This window comes from Grus americana, chromosome 18 (genome assembly GCF_028858705.1).
Source record: "Grus americana isolate bGruAme1 chromosome 18, bGruAme1.mat, whole genome shotgun sequence".
In the NCBI taxonomy this organism is placed as follows: domain Eukaryota; kingdom Metazoa; phylum Chordata; class Aves; order Gruiformes; family Gruidae; genus Grus; species Grus americana.
The window spans coordinates 4,849,932-4,868,385 of record NC_072869.1 but is presented as its reverse complement, the minus strand read 5'-3'; the positions used below and the strand labels follow the sequence as shown (position 1 = coordinate 4,868,385).

Below are 18,454 nucleotides of genomic sequence, written 5' to 3'. Positions count from 1 at the left end.
GAAGAGGGATGTAAGACCATGCAATTGCATCTCATCTGCATGGAAGTCCATCTGAAAAAGAATAGACAGGGTGAACACTGAAAATACAACATGCAGTGAATGTACTACTGGATTATGTTTCTATGGGAGCAGTGCCCATAGGTCGATGAATGCTGCAAGAATACCTAATAAATGGGAATCCCCGACCCAAAGGGTTTACAGCTCTTTGAGAACTTGCAGCCTTGAATGTGTGCCCTAACATTTTCTTTACTAAGTTTGCAAGGGGAATTATGCCTCTTGGACATGCAGCTTAGAGATCAGAGCCACTTCCAGCTCTGAAGCAGTTTAAGTGAACTGTGCTGCTGTGGAAGAGCAGGTGGTTATATTCCATAGAAAAGCAAGGAATGTCCAGCCTCATTGAGGCTCACATGGTGCCTGTGTCAGAGTACAGAGCTGCAGCACAGAGAAGGCTGCTGCCAGGGAGGGCTGGTTGTGCAGGGGCTGGAGAGACATGGCCTGCTTGCATGCCCACAGCTTATTGAAGACTTGCGGAAGGAACTGGAGCACTTGCAGCTGTACAAGTTGGAATGTGAGCGTCCTGGACGTGGCAGAAGCTCTTCATCCAGCGTGAGTGAATTCAACGCCAAAACCAGAGAGGTGGAAATGGAGCATGAAATAAAACGGCTGAAGCAGGTGAGCAGGGAAGGGCCTCTCGATCCATGTGAAATGTGCAGGACAGCCTTGAAAAAGGTCTATAGCTGCAACCCCTAGCACACTGCCTTTAGATTTTGTCCCCCCCCTTCCCTCACAAGCACAAGACCCCCGTTGCATCTGTCTAGGACTTTTTGCACAGGTGATGTAATTTGTGCACCTAGGAAACACCTGTGATTCAGGCAGGGAGGACTTGTCGCTGGTGATGAAAGAGTTGCTGTTAGCTTGCGGCCTTACCAAATGTCATCCAAGCTACCTGTGATTTTAAAAATTTATTTATTTTTTTTAATGAAACCTTGCAGGAAGAACTTAAAAGCAATGTCTTTTCATCCTTGAATAGGAGAATCAGAAACTTCGTGACCAAAATGATGATCTTAATGGACAGATCCTAAGTCTTAGTCTTTATGAAGCTAAAAATCTCTTTGCAACACAAACAAAAGCCCAGTCACTGGCTGCTGAAATTGATTCAGCATCAAGAGATGAGGTAATATGCTTTTTTAATCAAGTTCTACATCCAAAAATATGTGTTTTTCAATGTAATTAACTGTCAAGGTTGAACTATCCAAAGCTGAAAAATGAAGAACAGAAAAATCTGCTTTGCTAGGAGTTCAAGAGTGTTAGACGATTGCCTTATATCTAACAGTGGTTTTGGATGCCTCTTTTAATATAACTCTTCCATTTGTCTCTCTCAAAAAAACCCGGAATTATTAGACTCTCAGTGAACTGTTTTACGATGGATTTAACATCTTCTGTCTTAAAGGGTATTGTGGCATTAATTTCATACAGAAATTACTGTAGCTAGTTACTTAGACTTTTACTTTCTGTTCTAGATTTAGTTCTAAGTTACTTCAGTAATAAGCTCTCACTTAGATCTAAATTTGAGCTATATATTCCCTGTAGCAGTGCTGAGTTCTTGGAGAAAGTAGGTAGTGTGCAAGTAATAATCTGGTAATGCTTTGGAAGGTGTTGTAGGAGACCCATTTGTACGGGGGCTGAGTCAAGCTTCCTTTAAGCTCCCGGACAGATCATGAGATCGGGCCAATGGATATATAAGAGCTCCCAGGGAAAAAGACAGGTTAGTGATGAAGGAGATTAAAAGTAATTGTTTGCTTTTTATGCTTTATTTCTTCTGGACAGAACTTCCTATTTCTTCTTCAAGAGGAGAGTCCTGAGACAGGCTGTTTTACCCAGCTTGTACTTGAATGACCCTGTTAGCCTTAGCTCCCGGGCAGTCCCTTGAAGTGAAGTGCATATTTGAGTTTCTTGCTGAACCAGAGCACTGTGAAGAAAGGCTGTTTAACTATTGAACTCTAGTTAGGGAAAAGCAAATTCGGCTTCTGCTATTGTCAAGACAAATCTTTATTTCTCCTTCTGAATCTCATGACTATGGCTCACACAAGGAATACCCAGCACTCCCCCTCTAAAGGAGGAAAGTCCCTTACAACTGTGGCCCATGCTCAGTAAACTTCACAGATCTGTGTGGTGCAATTTTTCTGTATAATCAAAATGAAGGTAAGAAACTGCAGATTCAGGGTGGGACTTTTTGAAGGCTAATGGAAATGGACACCCAAATCACACTAGCTTTAGGAGGATCTGGGGCTCTGACACTCCTGGGCAGCTTTGTCAGTTTGACATTAAACATGCGGAGTATAAAAAGCAAGCAGTCTTCATCTCTGGAGAGTTTGAGGGGCTTTTTGCAGCTCAAAGGTCTAGTGAAACACATCTTTAATATAGAACATAGAATATTCAGTAGCTTGTTCTTGAGGAGTATGTAGCTGTGTTGTTTTGGGGTTTTTTGGTAGGTGTTTTTGAGAGAGAGAGTGCACATGATAGAGGCAGCCCATATTGTTCCCAGTGCAAAACACTGAAATCCTTGTTCCGCTAAGCAGCCTTTCATGCAAAGTGCTTTAGATTTCAGTAGATACGAAAAAAATTGAGTATTATGAAGCTCTGGCACTGACATGAGGAAGCTCATCTGTGGTGTGGATGCAGGATGGGTTGGTAGGTTAGATGGGGAATTTGTTTCAAATGACCTGCCAAAAGATTCCTGGTCATGGCAGTTCACCACCTTCCTTTTAATAATAATGATCTTTAATATATAGATTGTTTCTAATAGGGATACAGGGAGGAGCTAGAGGTAGATTACCTATCACAAAAGGGAATTGGTGATCCTGAGCAGGCGGTAGTCTCTCACCTGTCTGAATTTCATGCTGTTATATAAACTAGTGAGAATATTTCAAGAGTAACTTTGAAATGTTGTGTTTCAGCTCATGGAAGCCCTTAAAGAACAGGAAGAGATAAATTACAGATTGCGACAGTATATGGACAAGATCATTTTGGCAATCCTAGACCACAACCCGTCTATCTTGGAAATAAAGAACTGAAGAGAATATAAGAAGGAAAAGCAGCAACTGCCTGATACTTCTGCACATGCTACTGGATCTAAACAACACTCTGATACTGTAAATTAATCTATAAATATATATATATACACTACGTGTGAGTGTGGGTGCGCGGGTGTGTTTATATGATGTTTGGTACACTGTTACTTGTCATTGAATTGGCTTGGTTAGACTTTTTCCATGCACTTTCAATATCTGTGATAAGATGGACACTGTATATTAATGTAATAACAATATAACTGGATCATGCTGTTTTAGATACTGGACAAAATGACTCTACCTCTAGTTGTAAAGGTAAAAAAGACAATGGAAACATATGGATGTGGCCCTAACTTTAGGAGCAAGAATTGTTCTTCTGTTCTTCCAGGAATTTGGGTACCGCAAACCAATTAACATACCCAGGTTCAGTTCCTGACTGGTGCTGACTGTGTAATTTCCTATTTGATTTAGTTTTAGTACTTAAACCACACACAGGATAAAAAAACCAAACTTTTGGGAAAGGGAAGGACACAAAGTAAAAGGGAAGAAGAGGAAGATAATGCAGAATTGTTGCTATTTGTGAAAAATCACCATCCACTTGTTTGCCACTGTCAGCACAAAGTGCTTTTTATGTAAGATCACTTTGGAGCCTGCTTTGGGATGCTCTGAGCCAGCCTGCTCTTTAGCGTGTGTGCGCATGTGTGGTTTTTTTTATGCCAGGGTCCCTGTGGCATTGAGGCTAAGAAGCTCTTTGAATCTGTTCCCCTATTTTCAGGGGTTTATCATGGGCCATTAAGATGAATTCTGGGATCCTGCCCCTTCCCCGCACCCTTAATTTTAAAGATTTCACTGAAGGAATACATTCCAGTTCTTAGAGAAAAAAACAAAACAAATGGAACAAACAAAAAGAAAAATTGCATGAAATAGCTCACTTCAGGGGAGGAGGAGCAGCCCTTGAAATTACGTGCTGAATTGCTTTCTCACCCCAGATACACTGCACTCCTTTGAGATCGACATTTTGTGGGCAAGCTGTGGAGAGGACCGGCTGGGTCCTAACACAGTGGTGGAGAGAAGTCCGATGTGGAGTGACTTTTATCTATAGGGCAGTAAAGAGAAAAACAGCTTGGTCTCGCAGAAGTTGCCAATCCAGACTGAGTACACACACACATATCAAAATCTCTGAAAAGGGAGCACATCCTGATTTAGATGAGCAGTTGTGCAGGTGCTTAACTTTAAATGTGTACTGTGACTGCTCATGGAAGTCAGTGGGACAGAACGTGAGCTTTAAAGTTGAGTGTATGCTTAAACGCTGCCTTAAGTAGGGATGGACTTCAACATGTACCTGTGTTCTCCTGAGCTGGATTTGTGTACTGTAGGGGTGGGACCTTTTTAATAATATAGCTTATATAAGGAGTTTATGGAATTGTTTGGATAGTTGTATGCTCAAAAAAAAAAGTTATTCCATGCACTTTTTTAAAGTAAAAAATTTCACACTTTTGATTCATACCAACTGGCACAAAAAACCAGGCCCAAGTCTCTGGCTTTCCCCAATGCATAGAGATGTTTCCTCTGTTGAATACACTCCCCAGAAGAATGTTACAGTAGCAATGACTGTGCTTGTCTGTGTATTTCTTGCTGTTGGCAGTCTTGCCCCTAGTATTCTCTTGATGTATCTTGGTGTGTGTATATGTGATGCATTTTTCCTGAATTTGAATACATAAAACATGTATTCAGTTATGGATGTAAATATATATATATTTTTCTGCTATCTCTGTGCTCCTGCCTTCGATGGTGTGTTACTGGAGTGATGGGAAGGGCGGGGAAGTACTGAAATCAGGCTTTCTTGAAGGCAAGAAAATAAAACCAGTTTGTTTCTATGTATCTGCGTTAGGCAGGTGTAAAGTAACTGGAAAGGGACCAGAGGAGTAACTGTGGGACACGACATCCCAGCGCACAAAGATGTCTGCAGGACTTAGCGCTTTGGCAGAAACGGTACAGTCTTGTTTAAACAGCGATGTCTCAGGGCTGGTTTCCTGAAGCTCTAGGGTAGTCTGGAGGAAGGGATTTAAAGACTACTCCTTTGCCACCTGAGTGTGGTGTAAAATGTTCTGTGCTAAATTGCAACAGCTTTTGTTTGTGGAGAAGTAGGTGGAACACCATGGACACCACACACACGCCTTTCCCACCCGCTGCTGCTTCTGGATGTGCCACCCAGAAGGTAGGAGAGGAACAGTTAAGCCAGCTTGGTGCTACGTACATCTCCCTGCCTACAGGACTCTTCGCCTGCACTTTAGTAATGGCATTTCCCTCTGCGTGGTGCTGTTTGTGGGCAGTGCCAAGGACTTTGCTCTTTTTATAGGCCGTAGAGAACTGTTTCAAGTTGTCAGGTGGCTGTTGCTAACCTGCTGTGACAAGCAGGGCTGGGTGTGCCAGCAGCCCTGCTACTGGAGCTAACTCTTGCTTGGTAAGTTACTCTTCTGTCCTGCTCTCATGCAGTGGATTTAAGTAAGAGTGAAGCTGTTGCAGGTCACATTGGTGACTGAATGTTTTCCCCTAAATATTTTGAGGTAAACAGGACTCAGCTTGAGAATTTTAATAATCTAAAACCCATTCCTGTCAGGGTCAATCATCGGCAAATGTTGAGAGCTATTTCACTGAAAACTATGCTGAGCGCTTGGGAAGCAGAGTCTCTGACTTACTTCACTGAGACTACAGAGCCTGTGGATGAGGTCAGAAGACATAATCATAGAGATAGCCAAGTTTTTGTGCAGGTAACTATATGTAAGAGGTGAATAGTCACCAATAGTGACAAATAGTCACTAAATCTGGCTGAAATACTGAAAGTGGCCCTCTAGCCAGAGGTGCCCAGCCATGGATTTTCTAAAGACTTGCAGGTCGTCTTGTTTAGCTCTGTATGCAGCTGGTTTAGCATTTAGAAGCTGTTCCATGCTCCAGTGCTTGCATTTGAAGAGTTGTCTTACCACCACGTTGGTGGTGTTTGTAGCTTTGTTTATTGCATAAAGGAGTTCTGCTCCTGTGGCCCCTCAGCATGGTACTTCTTAATGTTATTGTTCAAATACGTATCCAGACGCTTGCTATGTTTGACAAATAATGTGAGCTGGAGGTGGGAGAGGCGTTTCACTGGCAGATACTTTTTCCTCTAAGATATCCACCCCCAAAATTACTAATCAGCAATTGTATTTTTAGACTGAGTAACTACAGATAATAGACCAACTTGTCTTGCAATCCAAGCCTTGGAGAACTCTTCTATCCCAGAAAAGAGGTCATTACATTTTATGACACACAGGTAATTTGGTAATAAGGGATCACTTGATGGGTCCCTGGGGCAGGGAGATGAATTACCTGATACCGATGTTGCAGAGAGTGCATATTTTGATCAAGTGTCAGACAGACACATTGGCAGAACAGACAGAGGAGATGTGGGAGATAAGGAGGCACCAGTTCCAGTGTCTATTCTCTGATAAATTTCTTATTTCTTCACTGTGGGCTTCCCTTTGTGCTCACAGGCTAGCTAGGGAAGTACAGTCTGCCTCTGTGTCAGTGGTACTGTTGGTGGAACAATGGCTTCGCTTCCCTGGGTAAATAACTTCAAACACAGAAATGTAGTATCATTTCATTCTAGCAATACTGAAATCCAGTAAACATTTTTGTGTCAAAACTGTGCTTCTCAAACCTCGGGGATGCAAACATAATCCAAGGTACTGTATCTTGATCTGCTTCTTAGTTCATTCTACTGTAGATTCTGAAAAGCTAAGTGATATTCTGGTCAAACCAGTCACAAACCACTGCATGTATTTTTTTTTATACAGTGAAAAAAATGACTTTCTTCTGGTGAGCAGCTGGCCTTCATCAGGCTAATCCTACACACAAGCGACTGTGTTAAAAATACCTCTTTCAAAACCTGCACTTAAGAGTACCTGAAATGTAGTCTCCCGATTTTTCTGGTATTGGCTGCTTCCCTCCAGATACCAGTCTTCGGCTGTTGCCTAGTTCTGGTTTCAGAGTATGATGCTGATTGAAAACTCTCTTGACATCAAAAGAGTATTTTTCAGCTTTTTTAATAACTTCTATTAAAGACTCAAGCTGTTTGAGAATTTGTCATGTTTTGAAGTGTAACAGTGACAAACTGTAACCATCCCATCTATTTTTAAGGAGTTTTTAATATGCAAATTTGTAGCAAGTCTCCAAAAAAAAAAATATACTTCCTGCCAACTTTCCTTCTATGGTCTTGAGAGAAATTCTGATGTTTCTCAGCCAGCTCTGTAGGGAATTGAACACAGCGTTATTAACTCTGAAAGATATACGTATCAACAAATATTTTGGTGTCTGAATACACCAAAGCTCCGTTGACTTCAGTAGAACTGCATTACTCTCCAGAGAGGATCTTGGCCTACAGTATGTAGGTTCCCTCGTCTGGTTAGTAATTGAAGGCTTGGAAGGTAATATATAAACATACATTGTGGCCTGCTACATCAGGCACTGTTCAGCGGTCTCTGCATCATGGTGCTAGTGACATGTGATGAATCTAAGCACTAGAATTTACAAATAAATGAATGCTTTTTTCCTCCTTCTGTAATGGCAGTGAATATACAGTGGTTTTCTCTTAAAACAAATACTGAATGGTGTGGTCTGAGGGGTTTTTTCCAAGGAAGAAAGGAAGCAGCAGCTGATCAAACACTTGCCAAATCAGTGGCTTGGCTTATATTGACTTGAGTGAAAACTGACTCAAACTTTAACCGAGCAGTTCCTGGATTGGTTCTGTGTAAGTAGCAATGTTCATGTTCTCATTATGTCATCTGTTACTCAAGGAACGTTGTCAGGAAGGCATAACAGGTGATGGGACACAGCTGGATATAGTTCAACAGTTGCTGGCATTTTGTTCCTTTGCGGCATCCTCAGGGTTGTTTTCTCAGTATTTTTCAATCCAAAATATTGATCTTAGGAGCAGTTTGCTGTTGGAGCATGTGGTATGTGTGGGTTTCTTATTTAATGAAACTCTGCACGTGCCTTTAGAGCTTGATAAGAAGTGCAGTAAGTGTTTGGTCTGAATCCTGTAATCCTGCATAATGCACTGAGAGTTGCTCTGATGTGCAAGAGAGTCATTTCTTTGAGATTCTTCCCCAATACATCTTCTGTTGACATTTACGCTCTTGGTCTTGTCCCCAGCCACTGTGCCCACTGTCAGAGTGTCTGTGTGCCTTGGGGCAGCTGCTTTGAGCAGATGCGAGGGACAAACAAAATTCTTGGCTTCAGTATGGCTTTAGCTACTGAGATGAAGAATTTTAGCCCTGTCTTTATACCAGGCCAGTCCTGTCCATGCCTTTTGTGTGGTCCTGAAGACAAGTTGTCCCATCTACATGACAAAATGTTGTAGCTTATTCTCATGATATGCAAGCGCTTAGGGTGAGTAAGCCTGAAGTCCATCCTGTCCATCCTGGTAAGGCAGCACAGAGGTGTCCCCGTAAGTTTTGCCTTGATTCTGTATAGCTATCCAATTGCATGCTGTACTTACACACTGTTTGCAAGGCACAGCCCTACTAGCTTAGCCTAGCAAACATACCTTATAGATAATGACAGCAGCCCATTAAGATAGAAACATCTGCAACTGGGGTCACTGTACCATTGTTTGTCACAGTGCAGAGCCAGCTGACAGTGCTACATTGTGTTCCTTAAACTTTTTTATTTATTTTTAGCTTACTGGCTTAAGTCTTGAAGTCTTGTTCAACTGCAAGAGTAGTACCTATTCAAACATATAATTAGAGATTACTTTTTAGTTGAACTTTAAACCTAATAAAAACATATATTAACAAACATGGACTACTTTGGTATAGTTTGGACACCTACCCCTAGAATCTGTATTTCTTTTTTACGTAGGTGGTGGTGGTGGTGCAATTGTGACGTCTGAGCTGCGAGCTTTTGCATCACCATGCTTGGCAGAGTGATGTTCACCTTGGCAAACCCCCGTAGAGCCCTTTGTGCCCTGGCGAAGGGTGCGGAGGTCATTGTTCTGGCAGACACACCTTCAATACACAGATGGTAAGGGGTGCAGGAGGGCTGCGGTTACTCTTCCACCCAGACAGTTGGAGTAGTGATCTTCTTACACTACCCAAGATCAGCCCCATATTACTTAATACCTTATCCATAGCTAAATTATTCTGGCTTTGGAGAAAGGAAGTCAGAACAGGAACCAAGAATTTCATGTCGTGAACACTTTAGTACACTACAGGGCAGTAAATGTTGCACTGACAGTATGTTTAAATACTGAGATATTTTGAGAATTACTGTAAAATCAGTTGTGGGAGCCATTTGTTTTGCTTTGTTGTACAGACTGTACTTACATTTTTTGCATGGTTACATATTTTAGTACTTGTGCCTTTTACTTCTCTGTTGTGAGGATGCATTTTATTTTCACGTTTTATCTCCTGGTTTGGGCACTTTTTATATATGCTTTTTTCATTTGATCTTCATCTCTGGTTTTCATGTAATGTACATGTGTATATATAAAATAGATCAGTTTGTATTCATGTGCCTCCGAGATGTAAAAAATATTCATTTTGTACAGGTTTTTTAGAAGCACTGGGTCATGGTCTAAATTACCTAGCAAATGAAATTTAACATAACTAGCAGTTCTTTGTCATCTTTTAGAAATGTTGTTTCAGATGGCTGGTCTCTTTTGTAAGGCAATGTCACACACACACTCCCCAGATCTATTGTTCTGGTGTCGTTATGAGACCAATTCTATCCACTTGTTGGTTTCAGCTAATTCAAAATAATAAAATACCTAACTAAATGTTATGATCCTGACTTGGCAATTATAGTTTTTATTGACACTAAAGCAAATTTGCTTCTTTTTATACTTGAAATGGACATCAGACCAAAATCTCATTTGAACACATTGCCCATTTCAGGTTAACTACAGTTCTGGGATTATTTTTGTGGGAGTAGGTAAGTGATTTACTTTACCCATTGAACTGGACAGAGAAATAACATTGCCAATTCATAGACCCTCCTCCTTAGAGAGGGTAAAATGCTTTGGATTACTACTTCTGTTCCCTCCCTGGCTTCTGGGGCAGCTTTTCTTAAGGATGGACCCTGGGTCTCCATGACTGGAGGTCTTCCTCTCACAGATTTCAGAAATTGGTTGTCCTGCTTTTCGCATTTTGGCAACTGTGGAATAAACTCCTTCCCTTGGTGTTTGTAGCACAGCACTCTCCGGCAGCATTTGGGAAGCTCAATAGATGCGCTGTGAGACTGGGCCACCTGTAACTGGCAACCAGGGACCTCGTCCTGGATGTGCCCTTCCCTGCCACCCACCTTCTTGAGCTGGTGCTTTCATTTCTTGAGTGTTGACCCCCTCATCTGGTGAGAAGCTTGAATTGTTCCCTCTCTCGCACCTTGTGGTTTATCAACACCCCACTCACCAGCCCCTGGGCACAGTGAGATAATAAATTGTGGTAACTCACAAGAAAGAAATCATCAATATCCCCTAAATTTCCCAAAGTATGAAGCTTTGATCTATAAAATAAATGGAGCAGATTTTTTTAACTGGATTTGGCACCCACTTGGCAGATTATAAAGCTGCCTTAGAAGCAAGGAGTTGATTTTATGTTTTACTTCAAAACCTGCTTGTTATGAAAATGAGCGAAGTCCACTCGCACTGTTGTTACTAAAAAAACCTGAGAAAAGCAGCCAGCAAAAGTGGTGTATGACTATTTTTAATCTCGTTCTGTAATTTACAACACAAGTGAAGTGATGTCAGTACTGTTGCAATGTGCCATTACACTATTTTCTGTGTATTTTCTTGAAATACTTTCTGGGGACAATAAAGCTGTCCTGGCTAATGTGGGTCCTTTCAGGTAGCTGTAATGTACAATCAGATATGTAAATAAATTATTTGCTTTCCCTGCATGACTAAAAAGTTGTCTGTTGTGGGTGACTGATTCAATGTCCCTCCTTACCCTTGATCCCTGGCACACGCAGTGTATACCAACCTCTGTTTCTGTACTTCATTTAAAGAAGGATTGCACGGTCCTGCTCTCGCCTGCCTAAATGCCAACTGCATTAGCTTTGGCCGAGTTACATGGATGTCACTAGGGAATGAGTTTGTCTCAATACATTCCTTATCCGACAGCAACAACTCTGTTAAATTTCCAGGAGCTTTGTGGGGTTAAATAATGCTGAAGCTTCATGGGACGACCCATTAATCTCTTTACCCACAGCGCTCCCCTTCTCCATTGATGGGAACTCCAGCTGTGAGCTGTTTGCAGGATTTGGAGCCAGCTTTTTAATCTGACTTAAATATAATTATTTACTGACCCGTGTGGCTAACAAGCGTGTGCGTGTGCTCGGATTCCTTTACTGGGGAGCAGGGAGCTGCTGTGGGGAGGGCACAGCCTGAGGCCACGTCCTCGGGGTGGGGAGGAAGGGGGTCTGGCGCTGGCGAACGGTCTGGCTGTGCTGACCACCCCAGGGCGTGCCCACAGGGCACTGGGAGGAGAGAGGGAGTTCACAGTTAAACTAAGGGCAAGGGCTTTCCCCCTGCTCACCTGTGCCAGGCCTGAGGGAAGCCCTGCCATGGGTGGTCTGGCAGCAGCTCCAGGAGCGGCCATGGCTCCCAGGCGTGCTTGGACAAGCCCTCCTAGGAGCAGGACAGCAGAGTTTACCTGCGAGGGACCCGGCAGAGGAGGGGGGGGAAACCTCAGACAGTGGCTGGAAGCTGGGGCCCAAGTGCTGATGCAGCATGTGGGGGCAAAAGGAGACCCTTGGGCTGGTGCAGGCTCAGGCTGGGACTCACCACATCACCATCCCCGGTGAAACAGGCTCCATGTGAGGCGGGAAGGCGGAGGACACACAGATGCGTGCAGGGTCCCCTCAACCAAAACTCTGAGGTAATTTTTTGTTTTTTAATCTTCTATTTGACCTGCCAGACTCGCTGGCCTTTTGTCTGGTCTTTGTTTTAACTGCTAGAGTAAAAAAATAACCTAGTAAGTAATGAGCTGTTTAGATTTGAGGTTACTTTTTGCAAGAGTCTGTGTGGAGTGAGGGGAGGTGTCCCTGTCACCTCCAGGACACTCAGCCTCAGGGCTGGTGTCTGCAGGCACCATTACCAAAAAGAGGGGCCCATTAGTTTGGGAAAACACTGCTGATAGAGATGCAGCCACAATCAGCCTACAGAAGTGCTGGGTGCTTCTTACTGGGAAAAATGGAGCTGTTCTGTGGTGTGCTGGGGAGACTCCCAGGGTGAAGCATCTCCTCAAGCAGCCCTGTGCAGCTCGCTGCCCCATCCCACCTGTCCGGCAGCGTGTCAGAGGGAAATCATCAGAGTTAGCCTGGACAACCTGCAAAGCCCATGCTGACATGGCTGCAGGGTGCAGATGGCTCACAGCTCTGCTTCCACAGGTGTGTGTGAGGGAGTTCAGCAGGTTTACAGTTTGCCTCCTGAAAAGCTATCGCTCCCACCTGCTTCTTCATCAGGTGTCACTTGCACCCTTGCGAGAGGGATGTAAAAAATACGATAGTTTTGCACCCATGTGAGTGATGGTGAAGGGTGTAAAGCAGAGGAGAAACAGGCCTGTGGTGTATTATTTCAAATATGGAGCCTAAAGTGATAAGTTCTCTGCCCCCGGCTGGGCTCAGAGCAAGGGAGCGGGGGAAAGGGAATTTTGAAAAGACTTCACTGATCAGTTCAAGCCTTGCAGGACAAATGTTTTCCTTGAAAAAGCATTTTGATGATCTTCAAGTGATCATAGAGTGCAAACAGCTTTGATTTGGCTGTCAGTAGTTTCTGAACCTGGTATCTGTCTTTTACAGAATCATCCTGTGTGGTTGCTGGGCAACTTTTCTCCCAGCAGGTAGAGACATTTGGGGAATTAGAGCAAAGACAGTGTATGAGATCCATGGAGCAACTTACCTGCATGTTATCTTCTCAGGCTTCCCCGTTCCCAGATTCCTCATGGCAATGAGATGTTGGATATAAAGATTTATAAGAGCAGGCTCAAAGAAAACTCCCCACTGTTTATGCTAAATCACTTCACCAGAGAGACACGGAGCAGTTTTGTTCCCAAATCACAGCAGCTCAGGCTAACATGCTGTACTACTGACCTGCTTCCAGATCAATTACTCACTGGTACACAAGAAAGACACACTGGGAAGGTAAATCAGCTGTTACGCTGAGGATAGGAATACATCAACACTATGTATCACAAAGTCTGTAATGGTTTCTAACAAATGATGCTGTTCATACTGTGCTGGGGAGAGCCGAGACCCTTGGCTCATGTTGCAATGAGGAATTAAATCTCAGAACTCCCTGGGAGGTGATTATCTTGCTTTTATCTTTTGGGGGAAAAGGGAGGAAGGAAAAGGGGTTTGAAGCCAGAGGTTAAATGAGGCAGTAGCAGAGTAGGAAGTAGATTGCAGGAGTTCTGACCCCTGAAAACTTGAATGGTGGCAAGGAGAGCCGTTACAAAGAGGAAATACATCTCGTGAGCACCAAGTGAGTACATCGGCCAACTCCTGTAGTCTGGCAGCAGGCTCTGATCTCCTCATGTTGTCTTGGCAGACTCATTTTGTTCAGTGTAGCAGTCTCAAAGCCGTGACTTTGATACTTTCTCAAAGCCGTGACTTTGATACTTTCCCTTGCTCTGTTTGCTGTTCTTGATGGCCCTTGTTAACAATGTTTTCCCAGATCTCTGATGGTAGACAGGGGTCTGGGATGTGTCACTCCACTCTAAATGTCTTTTGACCCATGTAATGAAGCAGGGACTCTCCTAGCTTGCATAACTTGGGTTAAATTTTGTCCTTGGAGCCAGCTGCTTTTTGGATGCAAAAAAAGGGATAGAGCATATGGCTCGTAAACTGAAGATTGTCCCACATGTCTAACCATAACTATTTGGTTTAATGATGATTTTAAAACAACTTTGCAGTGATGATGTGTCAGTATGTCTTCTGACATAGTGCTTAAGCCCTTATTCCCTCACACAGATATCTTTGTGCCTTAGCTTGCTAACCGACAAGGTAGTTAATATTTTGATGCAATAGCGTGTAACATAAGGCTTACAACTAAAGTACAGACTGTTTCTGAAATGAAAGACACAATAGCAGATAACTGGCACCAAATGAGGTAGATGGAACTTAGCTGCTGAAAGACTGCCCTCACTCTTTCCCTGTTGTACTGTAACGCAAGCAAATTGCAGGTTGTATTTTTATGAAACGCTGTCTCTCTTGGCCAGTGCGTGGCTTTTCTTAATGTGCTCAGGCTTTTATTTAAAGCCTGAGCAGTCACTGGGCAGGGCTGTTCTTCAGTCATCCCCTGGTCTGCCTGACCACTTGTCGTGCGTGACAGAGAAATAACCCCTGACCAAGCCTGTCCTTTAGCCTCTTGGATCAAAGTGTGGACTAAGGAGCTGAGCTCTGGCTGTGCAAAGCAATGAACTGAAGAAAAGCAGCAGCAGAGCAGTTTGTTTTCGCTCGAGGAAATAAGCGTGGGGGAAAGGTGCAGCCCCGAAGCCCCCGCGCAGGGCAGCCGCGGGGCCGGGCGGTGGGTGCAGTGGAGCTTTCCCCCAGCAGAGGACGGCCGGGCTCTTCGCATCGCCGCTGCCGGAGGGAGGGAGGAGGGAGAGGACCGCTGCCATGTGCAGAGCGATGTGGTTAAACACCGGCCACCTGAAACGCAAAGTTCAGGGCCGCGGAGGGTGCAGGGCGTGGCTGAAAAACAGCCGCGAGTTCTGCAACCCGGATAGCTCCTGCCATCCTGCTGCTTTCGGCCTCTGGCTTCCCGAGTGATTGCAGCACCAAAAAAGTAAGCCTTAGCGTCAGAGACCTGCTTGGAAATATTTGGCACAACATTTGTATTGACACCTAAAAATGGCACTTACCCTTAGGAAAGCATCTGTTCGTCTTTGGAATGAGCTGTTCAGACCTCACGTGGTTTATTTATTTGTGCAAGGAGCACATTGCAAATGCAGTATGCATTCTTGTAATAAAGGTTGTGTAACTCGGATCTGATCAAACAGACAGTAGTGCCTCATTACAAATTCATAGATATAAAGTAAAAAGAGGGATTATTTGGTAGTAGGTTCTAACTGTGCCTGGATATTTATTTCTTTATGTTTGGTTGGTTTGGTTTGTGTTTTTTTCAGGAGTATGTAAGCCAAAAGATACCAGATTACTTTCTGCTGCCCAGCAATGGTTGAAAACTAGAAACCAGAATGAAAAATTTCAATGCAAAGCTAAATAATGCCTCAAAACCACATCCTTCAAATTCTTCCCTCCTGCCCCACAGCTAGCAGTGATAAAAATGAGAGCTGATTCATTTCTTGGGTTTTAACCAAGCATTAGCCATAAGACTAAATATTTGGTAGCTGGAAACCCAAAGGAGGAAATATTAATAATGTCGTATTGTATTTATGATTTATGCTATTATGATTTTACTATGTAAACAGAAGATAATGAGATTGAAGTAAAATGTGAAAATTCTGTTTGAATATCAGGAAACACTTCCTGACACAAACCCATGTTAGATTGCCTGATACTGTCCCAGGGGAAGGGTGTGGAAACGCTGTTGCTTGGCACGCGCAGAGTGACGGGAGGCAGCATGCTGCGGCAATCGCAGGCCAGGAGCTGGGCTGTGCCGGGGGGCCCCAGCAGGTCCCCCCATGCTGGACCTTGCAGGGGGAAGTCGCGTCCCACCACAGGACGGTGCCGCGCCGTGGGCTGCGAGCAAGGCCTGCTCCCACTGTGCTTGCTTTGGGGGAAGCCTCCCTCCCCCTGAAACTGGGAGATGGGGCCAGCGCACCCATTAGCAGGTGCTAGGTGCTGGAGAGCAACAGGGCTAAAGGTGTAAGCTTAGCAGTAGACTTTTTCCAAACAAAATAGCTACTGTTTGTTTCCTTAGGCTACTCCGGGTTTCTGCAGTGACGCACAGCTTTACTCTGTCATGAGAAACATGGGTTGTTCAGGAGAAAGAAACCCAAATGTTCACCGATAATTTGATGGTCTCTTTTCAGGAGCAGTGCTGCCCTCGCTGGTACTGCCGGCGAGACCCGAGGGGAAGAGGGAGCCGCGAGGAACGCTGCGCGGGTGGTTTTAGCAGAAAAGTGTTTCTGGGGAATGTCGCTCCAGGGAGACGGGGCAGGGGGACCGCGGAGCTCTGCAGGCGGGGAAGGGCCCGGCCACCGGTCCCCGGCAGCCGACGGGGGACGCGCTGGGACACCACCAGTCCCTGTTCCACCGTCCTGGGCGGTTCCGCAGAGCCGTCGCCGCCCGTTCCCGCTGCACCGCCCCGCGCCGCGGCTGCCCCGGAGCCGCCCGGCGCCCGCACGTGTCGGCAGGAAGCACCGGGAGCCGGGCGGGCAGCCTCTCCTGGGCTCGGTGGGGGCTCGGCGGGGCGGCCGTGCCGTGCCGTGCCGTGCCGTGCCGTGCCGTGCCGTGCCGTGCCGTGCCGTGCCGTGCCGTGCCGTGCCGTGCCGCCGGCAGCTCCCCGGGGCAGGCGGCCGGTCCTGGCGGCTCGCTGCCTTCCACTGGCGGCGCGCGAATGCTGCTAGCCCGTCAGGCGCGGTGGCCAAGTGGTAAGGCGTCGGTCTCGTAAACCGAAGATCGCGGGTTCGAACCCCGTCCGTGCCTGCCGAGGCAGCGCGGTGCGCTGGCAGCCCTGCCGCGGGGAGGCCGCGGACGCCGCCTCGTTTGCGGCCCATTTTTGCTTTCGGCCGCGGGTGTCGGAGATCCGCTCCGGGTCCTCGCTGTGCTCCCACGGACCCGCGTGGCGGGGAAGCTGCGGATCCCGGGGAGCGGGGCAGCAGAGCCGGCGGGTGGCCGCAATGCAATCCCCGTGGATTTCCGCCGCGCTCCCCGCGGGCCTTTGCCACAGAGCTGGTGGGGAGTCCGCGGGCACACTGCTGAGCGCATGGGTGGCATCCGTGCAGGCAGTGGGTTGCTTTCTCTGTAGGTGCTGGTTTTGATGTAATTCTCACATACAGAGTCCTTAAATGGTAGAGGGAGGCCGAATCCTGGAATAAACAAATACAGCTATGAGAAGATTAGTGCAGTTGTACCATTTACACCAGAACTGACTTTCATTGCTTGGTTCTTAATCTATAAAGCTGTGCAAAGTTTGACATGTGTTATTAATAACCCACAAAAAAAGCCATAGTACATGTTGACAAAAAAACGGGAAATGCAGTTTAGAACTTGTTTAGAAAAATGTAGACACCATTTTACTTGGAAAATGCAGTGCTGTCAAAATCCTGTCTTAGAGGCTTTTGAGGATGAAAGTTCCAGCTTTGAAACGCCCTACTTTGACTGTTTGGGGTTTTTATTCTACAGTGTCTCACATCAGAATGTCAAACCAAAATGTTTCTAATGATTCAAAAGCCGTCTTGCAGCTTTTGCAGAGAATTTCAGAATTCTGTAGGGTTGTTTCTGGTTGAAACCAATTGTGAAACCAAGGTCCTCCCTGAAACAAGCTTGCTATCCCATAAACCCAAGCAGTTGAGTCTTGCCCAAACGTGTGCCATGAACCAAGGACTAAGAGCCAGGTAATTCAATAAAGCTCTGGCATTGCTGTTCTCTGTGGCCATAATGCATCCAGGCAGTTTACCAGTTGCTTAACTTCAGTCTCTGCAGAACTGGAATATTCACTTCTAACTCCCGGGTGTCTTGTAAGGTCCTTCGCAGGCTCTTTGCCCAGCTCCTCAGGGAGGAGCCCCAGGAAAGCTCTGTGCCAGGACTAATGTTGTGCATCTTTACTCTTGGAACAAGCTCTCCTGCCTGGATCCTTTCAGTTCAGTAACACACAGTTCTGTGTGTGCCATCCTGCTAACGTTCTTGTCTTCAAGGATCCCCAAGCTCTTCACATGCACACTGATCCCAGGGCACAGATATTTTTTTTCCAATCTTCAGGACCATCCTTTTAGGGCTGTTGTTTTTGCACAGTGCAGTCCTGGTGTGCAATACAGGCCCCTGCTCACCCCCAAAGTATGACTGAAAAATGATGTGTTGGTTGTAGTAGTCGAGAAAATCCAGAAGAAGCCAAGGAGGTATTCCTGTACAGCAAAGAATGGGCGGAGGCCTTGCTGTAAACACCACATTTCAACAGGTAAAGCTTTTGGAGCAGTTTATCACCTCTGAAAAGTTCTGGTTGGCTTATCAGAAGGAATGGAGCTGTGCCTCTGGGCTCACGTGTAAAGTTTACACCGCAGCAAGATGCTGTGCTGAGCCTCCTGGAGACAAACCACTGCCAGCCCTGGCTCAGGCGAGAGTGGAGGCCGCAGGTTACTTAAAATAGGAGTTCAGGATGTCAAAGTCTAGCCCCATGGTTCTCCTCACTCTCTCTTTTTGGTGTCTCTGTCACCTGGTGCACGTGCTGT

At 45.3% G+C, this 18,454-nt stretch overlaps 1 protein-coding gene and 1 non-coding gene across 8 annotated transcripts in view; both read left to right on the top strand.

Annotated features, from left to right (window-relative positions):
- RAB11FIP4 (RAB11 family interacting protein 4) overlaps positions 1 to 10,996 on the top strand; it is a 129,380-nt gene extending 118,384 nt beyond the window's left edge. For all 7 annotated transcript variants that reach the window (XM_054846711.1, XM_054846712.1, XM_054846714.1 and 4 more), the window contains 3 exons: positions 514 to 672; positions 1,031 to 1,174; positions 2,958 to 10,996. In XM_054846711.1, coding sequence (XP_054702686.1) covers positions 514 to 672; positions 1,031 to 1,174; positions 2,958 to 3,074 — 420 coding nt within the window. In that variant the 3' untranslated portion in view covers positions 3,075 to 10,996. The remainder of the gene's footprint in view (positions 1 to 513; positions 673 to 1,030; positions 1,175 to 2,957) is intronic.
- Positions 10,997 to 16,640: 5,644 nt separating this feature from the next.
- Positions 16,641 to 16,712, top strand: TRNAT-CGU (transfer RNA threonine (anticodon CGU)). The gene has a single exon. It is a non-coding gene; the product is annotated as a tRNA-Thr (tRNA).
- Positions 16,713 to 18,454: the final 1,742 nt, after the last annotated feature.